Raw genomic sequence first — 21,562 nt, forward strand, 5'->3', positions numbered from 1 at the left:
AGGTATTGAATTTGGACTTGACACTGCTTTTTTGCACAGCCAAGTTAGCTGGGCTGGGTGAACTCCAGAACTTCTTTCTAATCTCAGCTGCCCTGTGTTCCTGTGCTCGACTCTGTGGTTCCATGCTTCTGGGTAGAGCTGTGTGTCGTTGCTTCTTTGGTGGGACTGGGCCCAGGGTGGCTGTGGGACAGCCTGCAGTCCATGTTACTGGGACCATGGTGCCTTCTGGGTCTGCCTGTACCAGCCTGGGCATGAAGATGGAGTACACGGGTGCGGAAGCTTTCTCATAATTTATTTTGCTTTTTGTACATGATTTTAAAGGAACATTTTAGAGATACCACAAAACATGGAAGGAAAATATGGAGGTCTTGCTTTCCATTGCTTTGTTTTTGGGGGTGGTGGTTCTGAATCTTTGTGTTCTTTTCCTTTTTTCAGTCAGAGAATCATTAATTTGGGAAAGGTCTCCAAGATCATCAAGTCCAACCATTAATCCAGCCCTGCCAAGTCTATGATTAGCAATGTCTCCAAATGCCTACGTGTCGTTCAAATCCCTCCAGGGACATCACTGCTGTGGACAGGCTGTTTCAGTGCCTGACAGCCCTTTCAGTGCAGACAATTTCCCTGATGTCCAATCTGAGGTTCCCCCCTGGTGCAATTTGAGGCCATTTCATCTTCTCCTATTGCTTTCTAGTGAGCAGGAAAAGATACCTGCCTTCAAACTCCTTCCCTGGGATTCGTGACTTGACTGAACCTCTCTGATGAAGATTGTAAGGGCTGTGCTCCTCTGGAATGGCTGGGAGAGTGTAAGCAGAGGAGAGGACATTTGGGTTGGGTAAACATCTTGAAATGTGGCCTATTTCTTTTTATGGCTTTGGAAATTAGCAGTCTTAGGGGTACACAGGAAAAATTAAGAGTTCAGTCTTAAGAGTAGGTGGTGAGGTGTGCACATCCAGGTAGAAATGTTGTGGTGCAATGCCATGGTTTGCCTCAGATACCCTGGGTTTCTCCCTGAAGATTTCTTCCCCAGGTGTGTCAGCCTCTCCTTTCCCCTCCCAGCACTGTCTGTCCCTCCTGGCATTCCAGGAGGGCGTTGAATTCCGAAGATGCCCTCCACCCCTGAAGGACATTGGGCCACCCAGGTGTCCTTTGTCCCTTTGTCCCTCCCCTCCTGTCCCTGCTTGGTGGCTCCCGGCCCCTTCCCTGCCCCTCTGCCCGGGGTTAAAGGAGCAGCAACCGCGGGCCCAGGGAGTTCTGTTGGAGGAGCTGCTGCACTCAGAGGCCTGTGGGCCAGAAAAAAGCTCTGGATCCAAACCCTCCATCAGAACCGACTCCTTTCCTTCACCATCGCCTCAAAGCTTCTCCAGCAAGGGAAACCTGAGCTCCTCAAGCCTGGACTTGTCTCCCTGTGCTCAGCTGCAGCACCCACCAGCCAAAGGTGTCTGTGGGTGAAACACCACACATTGCACAGCCAAAGGTGTCTGTGGGTGAAACACCTCTGTGCAATGGGGTAAAACACCACACATTGCACAGCCAAAGGTGTCTGTGGGTGAAACACCACACACCCAGCAGCCAAAGGTGTCTGTGGGTGAAACACCACACACCCACCAGCCAAAGGTGTCTGTGGGTGAAACACCACACACTGCACAGCCAAAGGTGTCTGTGGGTGAAACACCACACATTGCACAGCCAAAGGTGTCTGTGGGTGAAACACCACACACTGCACAGCCAAAGGTGTCTGTGGGTGAAACACCACACATTGCACAGCCAAAGGTGTCTGTGGGTGAAACACCACACACCCACCAGCCAAAGGTGTCTGTGGGGTGAAACACCACACATTGCACAGCCAAAGGTGTCTGTGGGTAAAACACCACACATTGCACAGCCAAAGGTGTCTGTGGGTGAAACACCACACACCCAGCAGCCAAAGGTGTCTGTGGGTGAAACACCACACACCCACCAGCCAAAGGTGTCTGTGGGGTGAAACACCACACACTGCACAGCCAAAGGTGTCTGTGGGTAAAACACCACACATTGCACAGCCAAAGGTGTCTGTGGGTGAAACACCACACATTGCACAGCCAAAGGTGTCTGTGGGTGAAACACCACACACCCACCAGCCAAAGGTGTCTGTGGGGTGAAACACCACACATTGCACAGCCAAAGGTGTCTGTGGGTGAAACACCACACACCCAGCAGCCAAAGGTGTCTGTGGGTGAAACACCACACACCCACCAGCCAAAGGTGTCTGTGGGTGAAACACCACACACTGCACAGCCAAAGGTGTCTGTGGGTGAAACACCACACATTGCACAGCCAAAGGTGTCTGTGGGTGAAACACCACACACTGCACAGCCAAAGGTGTCTGTGGGTGAAACACCACACATTGCACAGCCAAAGGTGTCTGTGGGTGAAACACCACACACCCACCAGCCAAAGGTGTCTGTGGGGTGAAACACCACACATTGCACAGCCAAAGGTGTCTGTGGGTAAAACACCACACATTGCACAGCCAAAGGTGTCTGTGGGTGAAACACCACACACCCACCAGCCAAAGGTGTCTGTGGGGTGAAACACCACACATTGCACAGCCAAAGGTGTCTGTGGGGTGAAACACCACACACCCAGCAGCCAAAGGTGTCTGTGGGTGAAACACCACACATTGCACAGCCAAAGGTGTCTGTGGGTGAAACACCACACATTGCACAGCCAAAGGTGTCTGTGGGTGAAACACCACACACCCACCAGCCAAAGGTGTCTGTGGGTGAAACACCACACACCCACCAGCCAAAGGTGTCTGTGGGGTGAAACACCACACACTGCACAGCCAAAGGTGTCTGTGGGTAAAACACCACAGTGCTGCTCTTTGGTTCAGCAGCAAGAGCCAGACCAGCCAAGGCACGTCCCTTCTGGCTATATTGGTAATTATTCCGATATATAGAATATTTAACCAGTCTGGATAGGTGAGGTGGAATGTGGTCACAGACTGAACTCTTTGGCCAACAAAAGAAGCAAAGGTTGACTTTCTGTGCTGGGTCTTAACTGGATTCTGCGTACTCATCCCACATCAGAGCAAAGTCACAACCTCTTTCCAAGTTCCACTTCTCTTTAATTTTTAGTTTAGCTGTGCTTAAGACTAAAGTTTAACTCTGCTTTCTGAATGTAGTGCTGGCAGGAGCCAAGGAAGGAATGCTTTTCCTCTGTCTTGAGCTGTATTTGATCTGCCTTTTATGGACCATTTTTTTGGGGCATCTGAGACAACTATGTATTTTTTGTGTCTAGTTGAAACAATAATGTGACATTTAGGGGTAAAAAAAGCTCCGAATAGATGCCTTTGAGGAATACATATTGAAACAGGACTTTTCTTTCTTTCATGCACACCTGATGTTTACAGTGAAGACTGCTATTATTTTAGAGGTGCAAAAGTGTGATACAGGGTTAGTAGTTCATTAACAAGAAGTAAAAATATGCCTTAATAATGATGGGAAAAGCATTGTGAAATCTGCTGGTGACAGTTCCTGGGGGAGAAAGGGGATGCTTATTTTAATTTGTACATTACTGTAGTCAAAAAGAATGAACCTAAGAATATCCTATCTAGCTGATTCAGCAGTTGTAGGTTGTTTATTATCATGAATTCAGGTCTAAATCCAGATCTTGCTGACCACAATGAGAAACCTGGTTTCATTAGAAAATGCTATTTGTCCGTTGAACAAGTAGCAGTTACTACTTTGTATTTTAAGAGTGACTGGGGCAAAAGTGTTGTAAAAAGAAGATCTGTTGAGGAGGATGATAATTTAGGTGGCTTTGCAACTGGAAATGCCAAGGTCTGGAGAATAACAGACCTTGGGAAAACAAACCTGTGGGAAAACATAAATTATCCTCTATTCTTTATACTCTGTCTTTTCTGAGGAGCAGAATTTCTGTGTAGAGATAACATAGATGTTTATAGAGATTTGAAGACCCTCTCAGACATTTTTGAGCTGCCTGTCTTGGGAGAGAGAAAAAAGCAGAGATCATAAATGCACAGAGGAAATTCACACTGTTGTGAAGTGTTACACAGGCCTGTTGATATGTGAGGCTGGGAACAGCCCACACACTTTTTGTCTCTACTAGGATGAAAGCTAGCAGTGTATTTGTCCCTGTAGTGCCAGCATGGTGATGGAATAAATCTACTTTTTACACTTGAGCTGTGGATTCTGGCCCCCTTGGTTACCTGCATATATTTGATTGTGACAGTGGCACAGCACTGGGCTGTCTTTGCTGATGTTTAGGAGGTCTGTGATTGGTCATCCCTGTGGCAGGAGCTCCAGGTGGAAAGGAGAAAACACCTGCAGAAGGTGACTGGTCCGAAGAATTTCTGCATATACGGTTGGGGATTCTCATCAGATGTGCCTGTTTCTTTCCAATGGCTATTGGAGGAAGGAGGAGTGCTTAGTTTAAGCTGGAGGGAGAAAGAAGGGTCACCTGAAGATACTGGGGAGAGTTGTGATCCAGCTGGTAGTCAGCAGCTGTTTTACAGTTGTGCTTTCACCAGCGGACTGAAAGGAATTGCATTATTTTGATTTGAGATTAAATTTTTTTTTCAAAGAAAAGTTATTTCAGTTTGTACTTCCTGTTCCAACTCTCTGAAATAAGAGTAACGTAACTTTTCCTCAACTTCTTCTCTCCTTCTTTTTTTCCTCCCCTCCTGTCCCTGTCCTCAAATTAGCACAGTTTTGAAGAAAGTAAAAAGAAAATTTGGATTTGTTAATACTACGTGTTTCTTCTGGAAAAATGCTTTGGTGTTTTTTGTTGTTGTTGTTGTTGTTGCCTAGTTGTAATAACAACAAAAAGTCTTCTCCTGAGGCTATATACAGGTCATATAACCTGTCATATAAACTGTCCCTACCTGGAAATGTTGACCTTGTTTAAACAGGGAGCATAATCACAGAATTGTACTTTAACTTTTGCAGGACTGTTTTGAAGTGCAGATTGGTGTTGAGTGGATGGATGGTTAATAGTGAAGAGTTATGCTAAGAGTTACAGCTCAGTTTCTACATTTAATGGATAAAAGTGCATATGCATTTCCCAATAATCTATTCCTCACTCACAATGGGATCTGCCATGTTAAAGACTAGAGAAAAGGCCGCATAAACTCCTGTGTAAAGCAGCCAATCTGAAAAACAAAAGTGTAATTTTTAATGAGAAGACAGAGTCTAACTGCGACACTGTTGAGTTTTCCCATTTTTATGAATCCTTATCTTGCTATTAAAGAAGAAGTGCATTTGAGAAAGCAAACGAGGGCACTTGTACCCCACTAAGACCCAGGCTATTAACTGCCTCTTTTGATGATGTACAGCCTGACTCTGTTGGGAGTTTGGCTGTGGATTTAAATGTTGAATTTAACTATGGTAAACATATTTTGGTGCAAAGCATGTATAATAACAATTTGCATTTACATAGCATCTTTTACTTAAGGATTTTGCAATGTCTAATTAATTAAATCTGTTTCCCCCTGCCCCAAATACCACTGTGGTATGGATAATAAATGCAATTTTAAATTGAGCAGCTATAGCAGGAGGATTAAGACAAGAGGGTTCTGGTGCCTTAGTGGTGGTACTTATTGTGGCAGGCCTAGGGCTCGTTCTGCAGGCATGCTGAGCAGCCTCATCTTGTGCTCACAGCGGTCTGAAGCACCCTGAAAAGAAAAGGGAGTCAAGCCAGCTCCATATTGGTGGGTGCAAAGCGCTCTGCAGGCTTCATGCGCAGTGTCTCATGCTGGTGTTTGGGTCCTGGGGATGCTCCCACGCAGCTGTGCCACCCACCCCATGGCAGCTGGGGGGCTTGGGTGCTCAGGGCTGGCTGGCAGCCTTGGCAATGGCTAGTTCAGCCGGCAGGTAGAATTTCTCACTGCCAGATAAATGCTGAAATCTGTTGTAGATCTCTAATTTGGAAATAATTTAAAACGAAGAAAATAAAGAAAGGAAAGCAGTCTAATTAGCTTAAATGCTTCCTGGATTGCTTTTTCTTTTGTGCACTCTGGAGCAATGGAGAGCATGCCAGGAGGATACCTGCTGTCTGCTCTGTCCTCACACCTTCCTACCATTAGGAAGGTGTGAGCATAATTTAATTTTTTTAATCCAGGAGAAATCTGGGAGAAATCTAGGTGAAACTTAAGATGACTCAAGGAAGAAAACCTGCAAAGTGTAAAATGTTCGAAGTCGTGTTTTAATAATGCTGCAGTGTATTTTTTGAGGAAAGTTCATGCTTGCATTCTTATTCTTTGAAAGAGCTCTTCCTGTAGTTCTGTCCCTGGAAAGCACTGTGTTAGCCAAGAATAGAGATTTTAAAAGCCTATGGGGTTTTTTGTTTTGTTTTGGTTGGGTTTTTTTGTTGTTGTTTTTTGGTTTGGATTTGTTTTGTTTTGGGGCTTTTTCGCAATGAACCATTATTTCTTTAGGATTTCATGTTACCTTAAGGCAAAAAATGTGTGAATTTTGGGTTTTGTATAATTTCTCCTAAAAATGTTGAACTGTAATAAAAATATACACAAAAAGAAAAATCAAGTAGAAAAAAAGAAGAACGTCACTGGCACTTCATCAAAATACAAGTTGCCTGGCTTTGAGCTGCTTGATAGAATCGGCACATTTACCAGCAGTGAGGAATATCAGTTGTGGAAATCCCACAAGAATCAGCAGGGATGGGGACTGCCTGTGCTGCCAGAGACTTGACACCTGGCTTGGGATTTTCACACAGATGTGGCTCAAAAGTAAATTCAGTAAAGAGAGTGAAAGGAGTGTTGGGGTCCCTCTGGAATTTTCCTTCTTTTCTCTGTGCATTCGTTACAATCTGAAATCCTTGAGCACAGCCCTGTGATGACACTTTACCTTGTTTGAACACTAACTTCTGAAAAAGGCTCGTGTATCAGCAGTATCCCTCTAAAGAGGGATGTGTGTGTTATCCCTTCCCCAGCTGGCTTAATCTCTGGCACTTTTGGGTCCAGGCCTTGTGGTCTCCCCAGATGTTAGCATCCTCCTGGGGGAGGGATGGTCCTTAACCACTGGGACTTAAAGACTGCAAGAGTGTGTAGTGTGTGGAAGAATGTGGTGGGGAGGCAGCAGCTGCTGCTACAGCTGCACTAATTGCAAGGTCCATAAGAGGTGGGGTGATGCCTGGGGCTGTGGACAAGGCTGTCAGCAAATCTGGTGTTCATTGCTAAACAGAGGCCTTGTGTTTGCTCCTTCTGTCCTTGTTAATATAGTTATGTGGCACATGGACACAAGCTATCCCCAGGCCTTGGCGTAGCCTTGAACAGGTCTGGTAGCTGTTCACACTGTAGGAAAATTGTGTCCTCTGCAAGGCAGTAACAGCAGCTGCATCTGGCCCTGAGTTGTGTGCAGAGCACTGTCCATCTCTCCCTGCGGGGCTGCCCTGGGATGGTCACGGTAGAGTCAGGGAGCACTGGCAGTGACAGAGGCACACGGGACAGCATCGCCCCTGCCGCATGAACATGCCATACAATTCTGCTTTGTGTGTCTGCACTGCACCTGCTGAGGCCATGAATCCCTGCGTCCTGCCCCAGAGCATCCCAATGACTTTGTCCACTCTACAGAGACCACTGTTCATTCTGCAGTCAAATTTTTGACCAAAAGAGGTACAGCTGCTGTGGCCTTCCACTCATCCAGGAGTGCATCCTCCCTACTCAGGAGACAGATTTTATCCATCTCTTCTGGGGACTTCACTACCTTTGAGTCTTGATATTAATTCACATTTCCATGAGACATGATCTTAAGTTCTTAACATATGACTAGGATATCATTGGGCCCTACTGTGACATGCATAAAGCAGCTCTGTGGTGCTCTGTGTGATGTTGTCTCTCTGCCCTGACCAGCATGTGGTAGGCAGGAGTGGCTATCCCCTGTACTTGACCCCTTGGAGAGATGGAAAGCCACTGCTCCTGTGCATCATGTCACCCAAGGGCTTGTAGACCACAGAGTCATTTCTGTGCTTTCCTATGCAAGACACTGCCTGCAGACCCTCAGCACAATTCTCCCCTTCTGTGGTGGCTGCTCTGAGCTCCTGTGGCTGCAGCAGAGGAGGTCCCTCCTGCTGGGTGGATACAGAGCGAATTTGCAGTCCTCATGGAGGAGAGTGCACTGCCGTGGCTGTGGGCGTGGTGCTCCACCAGCACCAGCCGCTGTCGTCTCCTGCATTCCTCTGTCCCCGCTAAGTGGCATAAGGAGCTTGTAGGCAGCAGGGATCAGCAGTGGCACCACAGGTCTGGGAGAGGAGGGGAGTGAGTGGGAAATTTGGCTATCCCTCTGGGACACTGTCCCAGCCCCTCCGCCCCGTGGACCCATAGGAGTGGTAGGGGCACATCAGCTTTGCTCAGCATCACATACACCCTGCAGAGAACAGAGCAGCTCTGCCCCATCATCCAAAGTGCTGTCCTGAATACACTCCTTTCTCTGACCTTTCTAATTATTCCTGCCCAATCTTTCTTCGTGTTTTCTTTTAATTATTTTCCCCCTTTCTTCTCTCCCCGTCTTTCTTCTCCCCTAAAACTCTGACACTCCTCTCTGGTGTATTGAGAATGTGAGTGAAATTGAAGGCTGGAATGTCTCAAGTCTTTATGATGATGAATTACTTTCACTGCCAAACCTTTTATTGTCTGTGATTTGGAAAGAAGGGACGCTGATTTATTGTGGCCAACTGTCATGCCATTTAATACAGTTATAAATCCTGACACCATGATGGCCACTGTTGGCCAGGGACCCCCTCTGGCCACTCTCCTATCCTGTTTTTGTCCATGGTCGCTGTCTTCAGCCGAGAAGCAGGCAGGTCAAAATGTGAGCTGGGAGTTCCCACTGGAAGGGTAATAGCTGAGCATCAAGCAGGCCCCAAGTGTCTCACCCAGACACAGGCAGGATGCACAGCCTCCAGGTCTTGGGGTGGGTGCAGATGTCCCATGGTCCTGGCCATCCCTGCAGCGTCCCCCCGTCCTGGTGCTGGCCCTCATGGATTGCTTCAGTCCTGCTTGAATGTGGCCGGAGGGAAATATCACACGGGACTTGGAGCAAGATGCCTTTCCACAATCCCTTCTGCTCTGTGGCCTGAACTCACTGGAGGAAGCTTCCCATAAAGTAATACACACATTTGTTATTTTTAGCTACATGGTGCATCAGCTGAGATACATATCTCACTATGTTATGAGATGCTATCTACCCAGTAGAAAGCTACTGGCTATTGGAAACACTAATTTGGTTCTGCTGCTTGAGGGGCCAGATGAAAAATGTTTTGTCTCAAAGTGATTTCAAATGAGATGTTTCAGGTTCCTTCAGCTAAACAGAGTAAAACATTTCAAACTTGACAACTGAGAATATTTGCTGGAAAATACTGAAACTGCCAATGTGTCAACATTTCCATAGCTTCACTATTTCACAGCATCACAGAATCTAGGTAAAGTGCCTGATTTCAGCTTTTTCTCTTATTCCAGGATTAAAAAAAAATTACTTCAATAGCAGAAAAATAGCATATAGGTTGTTGGCTTGGACTTTGTTGAACCCTAATTAAGATGTAAAAATTGAGGGTGTACATATTTGTTCTGTGAGGAGTAGAAAAACGCTTATGACATTATCAATGATGCTTGGATTGGAAATGCCTCCATCTCGGATGAATTCCAGAATCAGATCATAAATATTGAACTTTGTGAGATGAAAAATTTCAGCATGAGATTAATGGTTTAATGTCAGTGCAAAACAGACCGGTGGAAGCTGTTGGATTTTCTTTTCCTCTGTGCTTATGTAGCAAGCCGAATAGCCAGCTGTCAACATACTCATGTCTTCCCATTTCTGGATGCAGCAGCAGGCTGCTGGGTCCTGTTCACCCATGTCAGCATTGACAGGGCTCACCTGCACGGGCAGGTGCCTGTCTGCATAGGAGCAGGTAGGTCAATGGAGCCCTGGGTTGCCTGGCATCCGGCTGAGCATTGGCACTCCTGGCACAGCAGCATTGCCCTGAGCCTGGCTGGACACACCGCGGTCCTGAGCAGGGATGTGATCTGCCAGAGCACCATCAGTCCTTGGATGCTGGCAAGGGGTGCAGTGCTGTGGTTGGGACCAAAGGGGTTCCCGCTGAGGCAGGGTTGCATGCTGTCTGGGCTTCTCCTTCTGCTCCTGCTGCTCCCCAAAGCTCTCTGGGTGTCAGTGCTGTCCTTTACAAGGTCCCTGGGAAGCCATGTCCTCCCCTCTTTCCTGGCTGCTTGGCTGGATCAACTTACCTGCTTTCCCACACATGGCTGGGAATCGTGAAGCTGGGGATCATCCCAGCCCACCAGGACATGGCAGGGACGCAGGGCTCTGCAGCTTGAAGGCTTGCCTGGATGCACCCTGTGTAGCTCTCAGAGCTGGGTGCAGTGTCACCCCAGCTGCCAGGGAGGGGAGGTGGGCTGCCCTATCCCTCCTGATATGGCATAATATATCGTATCGTATCGTATAATATCAATCATAACATAACATAACATAACATAACATAACATAACATAACATAACATAACATAACATAACACATCATGTAATTATAGTATCATATCATATCACAATCATATCAATCATATAATATGATTAGTCATACAGATGCTCTGAAGCAGCACCTGTACCAGAGGGACCTTTTGATGCAGTTCATGTCACAGCAGTCAGAGCACAGCACATCCCAGGTAGTGGCAGCCCCACTCGTGGTGGAGTGGGGTATCAGGTCATCAGCATTCTCAGTGCCCTTCATGGAGTGGCCATGGTGCCATCTGGTGCTTCAGGGGCCATCTCCATTTCCCCTTGCACACTTTCCCAGTGCCTGGGAAGGTCCCAGAGGTGGCTGCACGGTCTGGTATGAGCCCTCTGTGCTATCCATGGACAGCAGGGTCTTTTAGCAGGTGTGTGGGATGAATCCTGAAGACCTGAGCCCTGCTGAAGGAGGCCCTCCCTTGAGAGCGTTGTCTCTGTCTCCAGGGCAGCTACCAGCCTGAGCCAAGGCTGTGCACCCCAATAATGTGCAGGACCACTCCTCAGGGCTGGCATGTCCCTTTTTGTAACTGTTAAATGTTTGTTAAATGGCCTGAACATGTGGGGTTGGCAAAAGTCTGGATTTCCATCTTGTGATGAGGCAGAGCTTGGAGGCCAGCCACCTCTTCCTCTCCCCATAGATGGCATATTTGTGGTGCATGCCATTCATTCTTGGAAGCATCCATGCCACCACAGTGAAATGCCAACAATGCTACTTTTCATACTACAGGTCCTACTGTTTGGGTTTTCCCTTGTACCTCCAAGGAGTTGTCTGGAGTCCTGTTACAGTGAGAGGAGTTCATAGTTCTTGACATACTGATGGAAGTTTCCTTCTAGTCTTCTTGATTGCAAAGAGAAGCTAGAAAACATCTTCTGGGCATTTGTAAAAATCCAAACAGTGGAAAAGAAGAAAAGGGAAAATGTTTTGTTTAAATATCTCTTGGTAACTCAGTCCCCCTACTGATTTTTCTGGGGTGTTTAGCATGTAGCTGTGTATTTACATGAACAGGGATCCCCCAGACCACAAACTTTTCATGCTGCTGATCCTCTTGGTCATCCTGCATCTTTCCAGCAGCACAGTGATTACTGTGGAGACAGTCTCACCAAGCCTGCTGTGCTGCTCTTATTAGAAGTATTGCTGTGCTGCAGAAGGAAAACAACAATAAAGGGAATATGTTGCTTTTGCATGCGTTAAGAGCACTGATCAAACCACAAGAGATCCCATTTCAGACATAATGTGCATTGGAGGGCAAAATTAGATTGAGGAGTAAATGGAGCCTAAAATCTCCATAGCTTTATTCGTCAGAAAGCTGTTTCATTGCGTGGTTTAATTCTCCTATTTCTTTCATTCACTGCATGTAGCATGCTGGCTACAGTACATTTTAGAAATAAGGCAACGAAAAAAACCCTTCTTTAATTTGGCAGTGGTTGTGAGGTGTGTAAGGCTGTTCAGACCAAAGATGTGAGGTAATATGAAATGCAGAAGCATGTTACTCAACAGCAGAAAAACAGCCAAACTGGCACTTCCTACATTTTAGCAGGAAGAGGGATTTTGGTTTGGAATTGTTATTTTATATTTTGGCTTTTGAATTTGGTTTCTTTTGCATTAATTTAATTCTGAACTCTTTAGAATTGTTTTTATTATTTCTATTTAAAAGTTTTATTTCATTGCTGCTTGTGAATTACACTGAATGATGAATGGCACTCAGCCAAAATATAACATTTTGTAGGCTAAGGCCTGCCATGATGGTAAGCCCATTCTTTTTATGTGGGATTTCTTTTCTCTCTGCTTCAAACATGTCAATTTGACAGGAGGAGGCCAACTGGTCTCTCAGATAAGTAGACATTTTTTAAGGGTTTTTTTGCCTTTGTAGGCAACACTTGATGTCATTTTCACAGTAATGCAAATTTCAAAGAAGAGCACTTGGTGTGCAGGGAATCCCTTCTGAAACACTGAAAACTGCAGATCAGTACAGCCGGCACCAGTGGAACGACCAGAGCAGAAGGACAAGCCCATGTCCTATACACACACCTTTGTGTATCTGTGCTTCCAGTCCACGTTCACTGCTCCATTTCTTTTCCAGAACCTCTGGAAGCTCCCTTGGCTTCCCTCACACTGCTTCAGCAGTTCCCACATCCTAACTGCCTGCAATTTTGGCTCTTCCTGCCTTGCATTGTGAACCGTGGAAATAAGAAGGGGAAGAGTGAAACTTTGACCAGACCTGAAACCCAGTTGAAGAACTCCCTCAGTTTCAGTATTATGTAAGCAGAGTCTCATCTTTGAGATCTCGACTAACAGAAGATCCCATCCTGTGAGGGCCAGCATGAGCTGCCTTGCCCTGCTCTTTAAACTTGATATCTGTGAAGGGGCTTCTCTGCCGCACTGGTGGAGGGACAGACCCCTGGGCCAGGAACCAGTGGGGTTTATTCAAGCTTAGGCTCTTGGGTCCTTGTGCCTCTGTAGCCTTTTCTGTGGGTCCCTGCTGAGCTCATGAAGGTCCATCCTTTTGGCTGTGGCAGGGCCTTGCAGATCCAACAACTGTGAAAATAGTCAAGATTTTTACTTTGTTCAGGTCTATTTCATAGTAAAAACAAACCAACAAAACCAAACCCACAACAAATAGACAAACAAAATATCTCCTTAAAGAAATCCAGATCTGAAGAAAGTTTAACCACAGAAAGTATTAAAACTACTTTTTTACTAAGGTAAAACCAGCCCAGAGCAGTGCGCACTTCTTGGCTGTATTTGTGACACCTTTTGTATCAGTCCTCACTATCTTAAATTTTACATAGCAAAGTAATTTTAATCTTGAAATGAAGATTTAACTTCTTTTTAAAAAGGAAAATCAAATGTTGTAGCATCTTCAGAACTTTTTCAATACACACCCATTAACTTCTTGGCATTAAAATGGCAAATGAACACCTCTCTGCTTGCATAAACGCCAGGTTTATACAGTTCAAGTTGTTGGGGCATTTCTGTCTCTTGGTGAAAGGTTTCATTATTAAAGTTCTTGTCTGGCACTGGCACAAAGACAAATGTGGCATGAGCTCTGTGGTGTGCCACCTGCACCTCCCCGTGTGTCTGTTTGGGCCCTCCTTTGGGAGGGACTGTGCTCTTCATTAAGGGCAGTGTAGGCATGCAGTAGCTGTGCAGGGACACGGACCCGTGTGGGGTCTGCAGGCTGTGCCAGGCAGACTCACCCTGCCCCAAAGAGCCTCCTTCTGCAGGGCTCTGCTGCAGGATGCCCGTGCTGGCTGTGACCTGCTGCTCCTCTGTTCTTCTCCAGGCCGGTGTGGGAAGGGCCTCACAAAAGGAATTTAATGGATCCAGACCACCACGTGTCTGCCCACAAAATCTCATCACCCTTGCTCTCACCTCCATCTGCCCTCCCTGCCTTTTGGTGTCCCCTTGATAGATGATAAAGTTGTGGTGGTGTGTATATGTACTGTGGTGGGATTGTTTCCATCATTCTGCCATGCATCCCATGCATACCCACGCTTCCCCACATCCCTGCACACGCAGAGCTCTGAGCACCTGAGACCCCTGCCCTGCCCCAACTACTGGTGGGCCTGCTAGCCTGGCCTGGGCTCAGCAGAGAGAAACTGTGCAAGGCCTGAAGGTGTCATTTATCATGGGCCAGGGAAAGGCTAAATTACGTGTGTGCATTTTAATGCGTGGCTAGTTGCTGGTCACAAAAGAATCAGGGTGAGAGTGGGTTCTTGCAAAGATGTTGTCTGCCTGGGGTATTTTTCCCTATTTTCCATGCAGATGCCCTCTCCAATGCAGTGTGTGTGCATTGAATGAAGGAGTCAACCTGTGGAATTCTAACCTTGCATGTGTTACAGGAGGGATGAGTGAACCAGGTGGTCTTTGAAGATTAAGGTGGGTTATGGTGCATCTCAGATCTTCAGAAAAAGCTTTGTCATCCTAGCAACCGTAAAAAGTATGTGACAAGCTGGAATATTGAGCTGTTTATAGGGTGCAAGAGCTCTGTTGCTGCACAGAAGAAGAAACAGGAGTTTTATGCAGCAGCACAAAAGAGATTGTCCAGAGGAGATGGGGCTGAGGGCAAAGCACTCTGTAGCTCCAGGACTCCTTCTTAGGAATCACAGAGGAAACATACTGGGGTATTCATCTGTACTTTCTCACTGCATTTTTGCTCTGACAGAAAGCATTGGTCTTCCTTTCTCTGTTACCTGCCCTGGCTCTCTTTTAAAAGTGTAATTGGGTCAATGGAAAGAATAACAGAGACACCGGCTATGAAAGGCAGCTTTGGAGTCCTGTAAACATCTGCTGCTGCTTTGCAGATGAGGAGAAAAACAGACTCACATGTGCAGCCCCTATTTCCGTGCAGTGTGCTTAATCTGAATTTTATGGCTGTGATAGCAGATTACGGTGCCACTGTCGTGAGCCCTTGCAGCCCCAGTCACAGTGGACACTGCGCATTTCAATACCTCCCCCACTAATCTTTCCCCCACTGCTCCCATTCCCTGGCTGCTAATTTCACGCAGGCACTTAAACATGATGGATAATTGTGTTCTGCTTATCAATGTTTAATTTAAGGGCTGTTCCGTCTGACCTGAATGCCCTCTGCAAGAGCTGTGCCTCATTATTGATTTCATGGTCATACCTGTGACATTACCTGCTTTGTAGGAAGTAGACTTTGACATTCCTGTGAGGCTTTGGCAGCCAGAGCTAATTGTCAGAAGAATAATCGAGTCAGCAAAATCATTACAGGTGATCTGTATGTTACCACTGTTTTATCTGCCTCTAATTAGGTGCAGGAGAGGTAACTCATCACGGTAAGCACACCACACTGGTTTGATGTCCACAAATAGAGCAAGATGAGCACAGGAGGGGAGTTATTCATTAACAGCAGCAATTCAGTGTGTTGGAGTCCTGTGCTGGTGACATCTCCTTTCCCAGTGGAATGGCATGAAATGCTGTACTGCAGGCATCCATGGGATACAGAGTCTGAGTGACTTTCGGGCAGGACTGAATGCTGGGGCATGTGCTCAGTGGCCTTGGAGCCGAGGCAGTAATGAGTGTGCTGCTCTGTGGAGCAGTATTTTCTGTGTGATAAAACCGGACAGCTCTTTCAGGACATGCTTTTCTCTTGTTTGGGTACTGCAGTGCCCCATGCTGCTGCCCTGGGCACACCCTGGTGACACACACACATCCCCAGGTGGCAGAGGGATCAAGAGCCAATTGATGGAACTCATCAGGTCTCTTCCTGATGACAGCCTTGTGCATTTGACCAAGACGTTTTCTTTGTGGTAACAGCTGAAACAAGCAGGTTAGCATGATCAAGTTCTTCATTGGGCAGAAGAAAAAGAGCTTTTATAAGTGGGAACCAGATTTTTCAGAATAAAAGTCAGTGTTGGTAATCAGTTTCACTGAAATAGGTTAGAAATTTGGACTTGCTGCCCAGAGATGAAGTGGTACCTAAAAAGTATCTCTGCCAATTACTTTTTCTTTGACTTCCATTCCTGTAAAGCACCACAGCTTCTTCATACCTGGGGTAGCAGGTGCCTGCTATGGCAGGACGGCCGCCAAAGCCCACCAGAGAGAGAGCAGCATGTGCAGGCACCCGGGGCCAGCAGCTCTCTGGGGTCCTACAGCAGAGCAGCACCAGTGCAATGTTTGAAGGCACCGGACGAGGGAGGACCAGGAACATGGCCACAGCGGGGGTGCCCTCCTCCTCCCACCACACTGAGGACTCTTAGAGACCATGCAAGGTCATTTTGAAGACAGCACAGTCTAAAGCCAAGCTAATCCATCTGGGAAGCCTTCTGGAAGTAGTTTATCAATTCAGTGGCATCCCTGCACGAAGCCAGCATAAGGATTCTTGCACACAGAGGCTGCCAGGCAAGGAGCTGTAGAAGCCCACATTGAATGGGGTGGTGCTTGGAAGCACCTGCCCAGCTCATTGGACAACTCTGTGGGGTGGTGTGGTGGCATCTCTGCATTGCCAGTTTGCCTAGTGCAAACCTGCATCTTTAAGAATAGTTTTCTGGAAAGACACCAAGAGTCAGGTGAGGCAGCAGGCTCTGTGCAGATCTGGGAGGGAGGACTCTGATCTGTGCTGTGGACAGGTCTCTGGGGGATCTGGTTTGGGCAGGGGTGCCTGAGGTGGAGCCTAGGGCAGTGCTGGTCTCTGCTGGGTGGCACCTTGTGTAATTCAGACAGGGGTGTGTGCTACCTTGGGTGACCATTTCACGTGGTCTGATGTCTTGTAATGGTACCTGCAAAGAGCATGGGAGGATTCCCGACACTGCTGGGCTGACTTTCTCTTGGTGTTGAACCTCTGACTCTGAGGAGGTGGCATTACCCCATTAACCCAAAGTGCTGCCTCAGTCTTGACCATGCTCCTGAGCTGGTGGCAATCACACACCTGCTGTGAGCACGGGGCAGGGGCAAAGGCCTGGCTTCCCTCAGTGCAGACCATGGTGCGTCGTGGAAAGGAAAATCACCAGCCCTGCTGGTGGTTGTTGTGAGACAGTGGCAAAGGGGCTCTGTGAGCCCCCTTCCACCACCTGAACCCCATACATTTTCTGATGTATCCTTTGCTGTAATTAATTACATGTCCAGTGGGCTCATTTCTTTCATACTGTTACTGACAATCTGTTAGATAAAGGGAAAAAAATGCATTGGTGCCCTGTGGTATTGAAAGTGAAGGGTTTTCACACTGTCAGGGTAATGAATTCTGCACGGGTTTGAAGCACCTGAGCTTGGGGGAGTCCTTGTGTCATGTGTCTGGGAGTGACAACCCCCAGTGGTTAATTACTGCCATGGATGAGAGCTGAGCTGATAGCAAAATGAGATAATTTCATTAGTAGTTAAATCTGAAGTTAATTGGATTCACGTTTACACAAAGTAGTGTACAAAGACACACTTGGAAACACTCTTTGCCGCCTTTTGATTTTTTTTTTTTTTGAGAAGGTAGATGGATTGAGGAATGCTTCTAAACTGCTCCCTTTTTTCCCCTGTGGTTTGGAGGGAGGAGAGCCCTTTGCTGCTGCAGGCTGCTCTGCCCCAGCGCCTTTGTCCTGCAGCAGGGACATTTGCTGATGCCCAAACGCTGCTTGCTTCATCTGTGCAGGGGTTGCTGCTGAGCTCTCTTGTAGCTGGTGGCAAAATTTCTTTTATGGAAGAAAATTACTTATTAACACTTTCTCTGCAAAATGATAATTTGTTTTCATTGTGGGTGTTGCCGGCTCCTAGTGAATGGAGGGATGGACATTCTTGTCTGTTGATGTTGACTATCTTCTGTGTGCAGAGCCTTTGACATGTGCAGGCGTGTCCACAGCAGAGGTGTTTGCTCCTCTCTCCACAATGACAACACTTGTGCTCCCCCTAAGACATTTTCTCTCTGGAGTTCAGATGAGTGTTGGGCCAGCATTGCCTTGGAGATGTTCACCAGGACCTGAAGGAGCCTGGTGAAGCAGTCTGGAGGAGGTGCTGCAGTAAAGGAGATGGTAGGGTCCAGGCTGAATGGGCACTAGAGCTGCTGTGTGCTCCTCCTGTCATGGAGGTGTGCCAGTTTCAGGTCAGCAGATACCACTGAAGGTACCAATGCTCCTGGGGCTACCGGCCTCTCCATGAGGAGGCCACTGTAGGACAGACTCAGAAAGGTGTTTTGGTACTTGGAGCTTTAAATTGTTGTTAGAAAAAGGTTGTTGTTTACCTTGGAAAATCCTGCTAGGCTCTGCTCTAGCTGAGCTTCTCTATAGGCTGCAGCTGGCAGCTGAGCTGCTCTGTCCTGCACAATACCAGCACAGCAAGGCAAGGAGGCAGCTCTGCCCAAAGATGCTTCTGCCCCATCTTTAACTCTGCACAGGACAAAGACATTCAGGAAAAAATATGTCTTGAAGTGACCTAGGTTCCTATGTCTGTGTGGCCCACTGCTAAAATGCAGATATTAATTTCCTCTTGAGTGCTTTACCTGTATGAGAATGGCAGAACAGCCTGGAGCAGAGGCTGCTTCTTAATCTCTCTTTGTACTAGGTGGATTAGTGTTTTTCTCTTAAATCAATTGTTTTAGTGCAGTTGAAGCTTGCCAGCCCGGGGCGGGGAAATCTCGTAGAGAATGGGATGGCTCTTGTCTTTCTTTCTGGTGAAAGCAAATTGGATGGAATCGCCAGGATGAGGTTGGATTGCAGCCCTTGCAGCTATGCCCTTGGCCACCTTTGGCCAGCCCCCTCAGCCCCCTCAGGCTCTGCCTGAGACCTGGCTGTGGGAACCCTGCAAGGAAGGTTTGTTGACACATGACAGAACATTGCATTTGGAAATGGGATGTAGTGGAAACCAGCCCAAGCCTGTGGAATAGATCATGGGTGATATTTCTGTACTGACTGAGGAGCAGAGGTCCTACTTGTTATACTGTTGTTTGTGATGGCTGTGTTGCTCAGTTGACAGTGATCCTGGTCATTCTGGGTGTGGCAGTGGTTTGGAGAAAGTGAATTATTTGTAATATTTCAAAGCACCGAAGTAAACGTCGAGGTTTTTAGGATAGCTATGGAAAGTGAGGAGCGGGGTGCTGTCGGTGTGGGGCAGTTTGGGAGGGGGAGCTTGCCCGCAGGTCAAGGCACCTTTGGGAGCAGACGTGTTGTTTCTGTAGTGACACCATACAGCCAAGGAAGGGAGGAGCCCTGCTGTCCCTCCTGGGTCTCTGGAGGGCTCCTAGATGGCAGTAGTCAGCCTGTGAGATGTTCAGTCTGTGTTAGAGACAGCTGTTAGCTGAGTCCCTGCTAGCTCTGGCAGTGAACTTAGCTTCTGAGACTGACTTCATGTAGACTGCAGATACTTTTGTATTCTCCAGACTGTAGAGGTGACATAAAGCATTTAATTTTGTGTGGGAGAGAAGGAAGCAGGGCAGTGATGAGGGGAGAACATTTTAATCTAAAATTACCATTTTCTGCCTGCATTGAATAATTAGAATTCATTATGCCCATCCGTAAGGGACGGGACTTCTCCCTAGCACTGGAGAACAAATTAATCAATTGTTTTGAACCTTAAATTCTTTTAGGATGTGAATGCACCATAAATATTCTGTAGGAAGGGCCTGAGAGGAACAGCTTGCATCCTGATTTGCAGATAGTGAGTGTGAAGGAAAGTGGGGCATGTGCTAAGAGATCACTGCAGCGATGCTAGAGTTTTGGCATGTACCCCTTCATCTGAGGGTAGGGGGAGGCAGTCTTTGTGGCCATGACCCAGAGATTGTGACCCACAATTTGCAATTACTTGTGTACCTGTCTCTTGTCTCATCAGATGAAGTCTCATTTCTTTAAAGATACCAAAAAAGGAAGATTTTTAAGTTTTAGTTTTAGATCAAAATGAATTTAGGGCTCAAAATCTTTACCAAAAAAAAAAAAAAAACCGACCAAAAAAAAAACCAAAAAAAAAAAAAAAAAACCACCCCAAAAACACTTTAAAAGGAATTGTTTTGGCTTTTGTAAAAATGTTCAGTTTCAATCTCTCCAAGCTCTGGAGACCTGAAAAAAGTCAGACACATGTCCTCAAAGGTGATAGGAAATGTGTCTGGGAGAGGGTGAAGGAAGAGAGGGTAGCCCAGACCCCTGGTCCAGAGGCAGAGAGAGATGGAAGACATCCCACTTCCTGCTTCTGTGGGGTTATTTCCATGGAAGTACTGTGGGTACTTGACTAAAACCCACATTTCTGTGGCTAAGGAAAGAGCAGTGCATCAGGCTCTGTGTGTAAATCTAAACTCTTCCTCTGGCACTGTGTTAAACTATATTTTAAACCATCTTCATGTCTCAATGCCTTGTGTTTGCTCCTTTTTTTTCTTTAACATGAGATAAAAAAATGCCCTGCATTGTATTTAGATCTCAAACAGTCTCAGCCTTTGCATGTGATTTTCTAGGGAGTTTTCTGGCAAAATGTCATTAAGATCTGTGTTATTTCCCATTTCACTGCTTTTGAATTTACAAATCTAAGCTTTAGAGGAATTTGGGAGTAGGGGTGAGCTGCTGGAGTTCAAGCGGGTGTGTTCCTCTCCCTGCAGAACTCTGCTCTTCACCTTCCAGTCTTGCACTTCATTGGAGCTTTGTGGCAGCTTATAGAGAAAACAAAACTGTGCCTGCCCTCCCTGCCAGGCTGGAAATCCCACGCTGGTCCTCACAGAGCAGATGACAAATGCATGGCTGTGTTCTGGGTGTTTGGGGAGATGTAAAACCATGTCTGCTTGTCGCAATGCTCACGTGGTGATTTGTTGGTTTGATTCCTCAGGTCGTGAGCTGGCAAGTACAACCCTCCCAGGATACCCTCCACACGTCCCTCCTGCTGGACAGGGCAGCTACTCCGCTCCAGCACTGACAGGAATGGTGCCTGGTGAGTCTTCAGAGTAGGGGAGAAAGGAAATGTAAAAGGCAAACAAACAGTATTTCAGGAGAGAAATGCTGTGTGCGGTAAATGTTGTGTGCTGAGGTAGAAGGCGCAGTGCCGAAGGGTAGGTGTGGAGTGATCCTGAGTGAAGGAGGACCAGGCTCCCCAGCACAGGAGGCTGCATAACCTGCAGAGTGCCAAGGCAAAGTGTTGGCACTGCAATGCTGAAGGAGCTCCAGCGTCCCTTCTGTGGAGATTGCTGCATATTGGGCTGTGCCAGGCTCTGCTCACCTGACTCAGGCTTTGCTCTACCTTGCCAGGCTTCTCCCAGCACTGTCCCTCTGTGCTGCCCCACTGGTGAGGCCATTGGGGGCTGGACATGTCCTGACCTCAGACTTCCTCCATGCAAACCGGACTGATGGGGACACCAGGTTGTTCCCAGGACACTCTCCTTCTGTAGTTTCCTTCTCATTTTGGAACCTTGCAGTCAGAAATGCCAGCAGCTGCTACGGCTACTGCTGCATGAGCCAGCTGCTGGCTCCTGCTTGCCTGTGTGGCAGCAGAAGCAGCCGCTGTGCAGGTGCCTGGGGTGGGCAGAGCAGGTTCTGCAGGTATGTCACATCACTGATGCCATCCTCTAGCACTGCTGGCTGCAGATCCACACTCAGTTCAGAGTAGGACGGTG

General features: G+C 47.1%; 1 protein-coding gene across 1 annotated transcript in view; it reads left to right on the forward strand.

The window, feature by feature from the left end:
- The window catches only part of PAX5 (paired box 5), a 123,836-nt gene that overhangs the window by 73,638 nt on the left and 28,636 nt on the right, over positions 1 to 21,562 (forward strand). Inside the window, exon 8 of the mRNA XM_074533206.1 lies at positions 20,782 to 20,883. Within this exon, the coding sequence (XP_074389307.1) occupies positions 20,782 to 20,883 (102 nt within the window). The remainder of the gene's footprint in view (positions 1 to 20,781; positions 20,884 to 21,562) is intronic.

This window comes from Zonotrichia albicollis, chromosome Z, assembly GCF_047830755.1.
Source record: "Zonotrichia albicollis isolate bZonAlb1 chromosome Z, bZonAlb1.hap1, whole genome shotgun sequence".
NCBI lineage: Eukaryota > Metazoa > Chordata > Aves > Passeriformes > Passerellidae > Zonotrichia > Zonotrichia albicollis.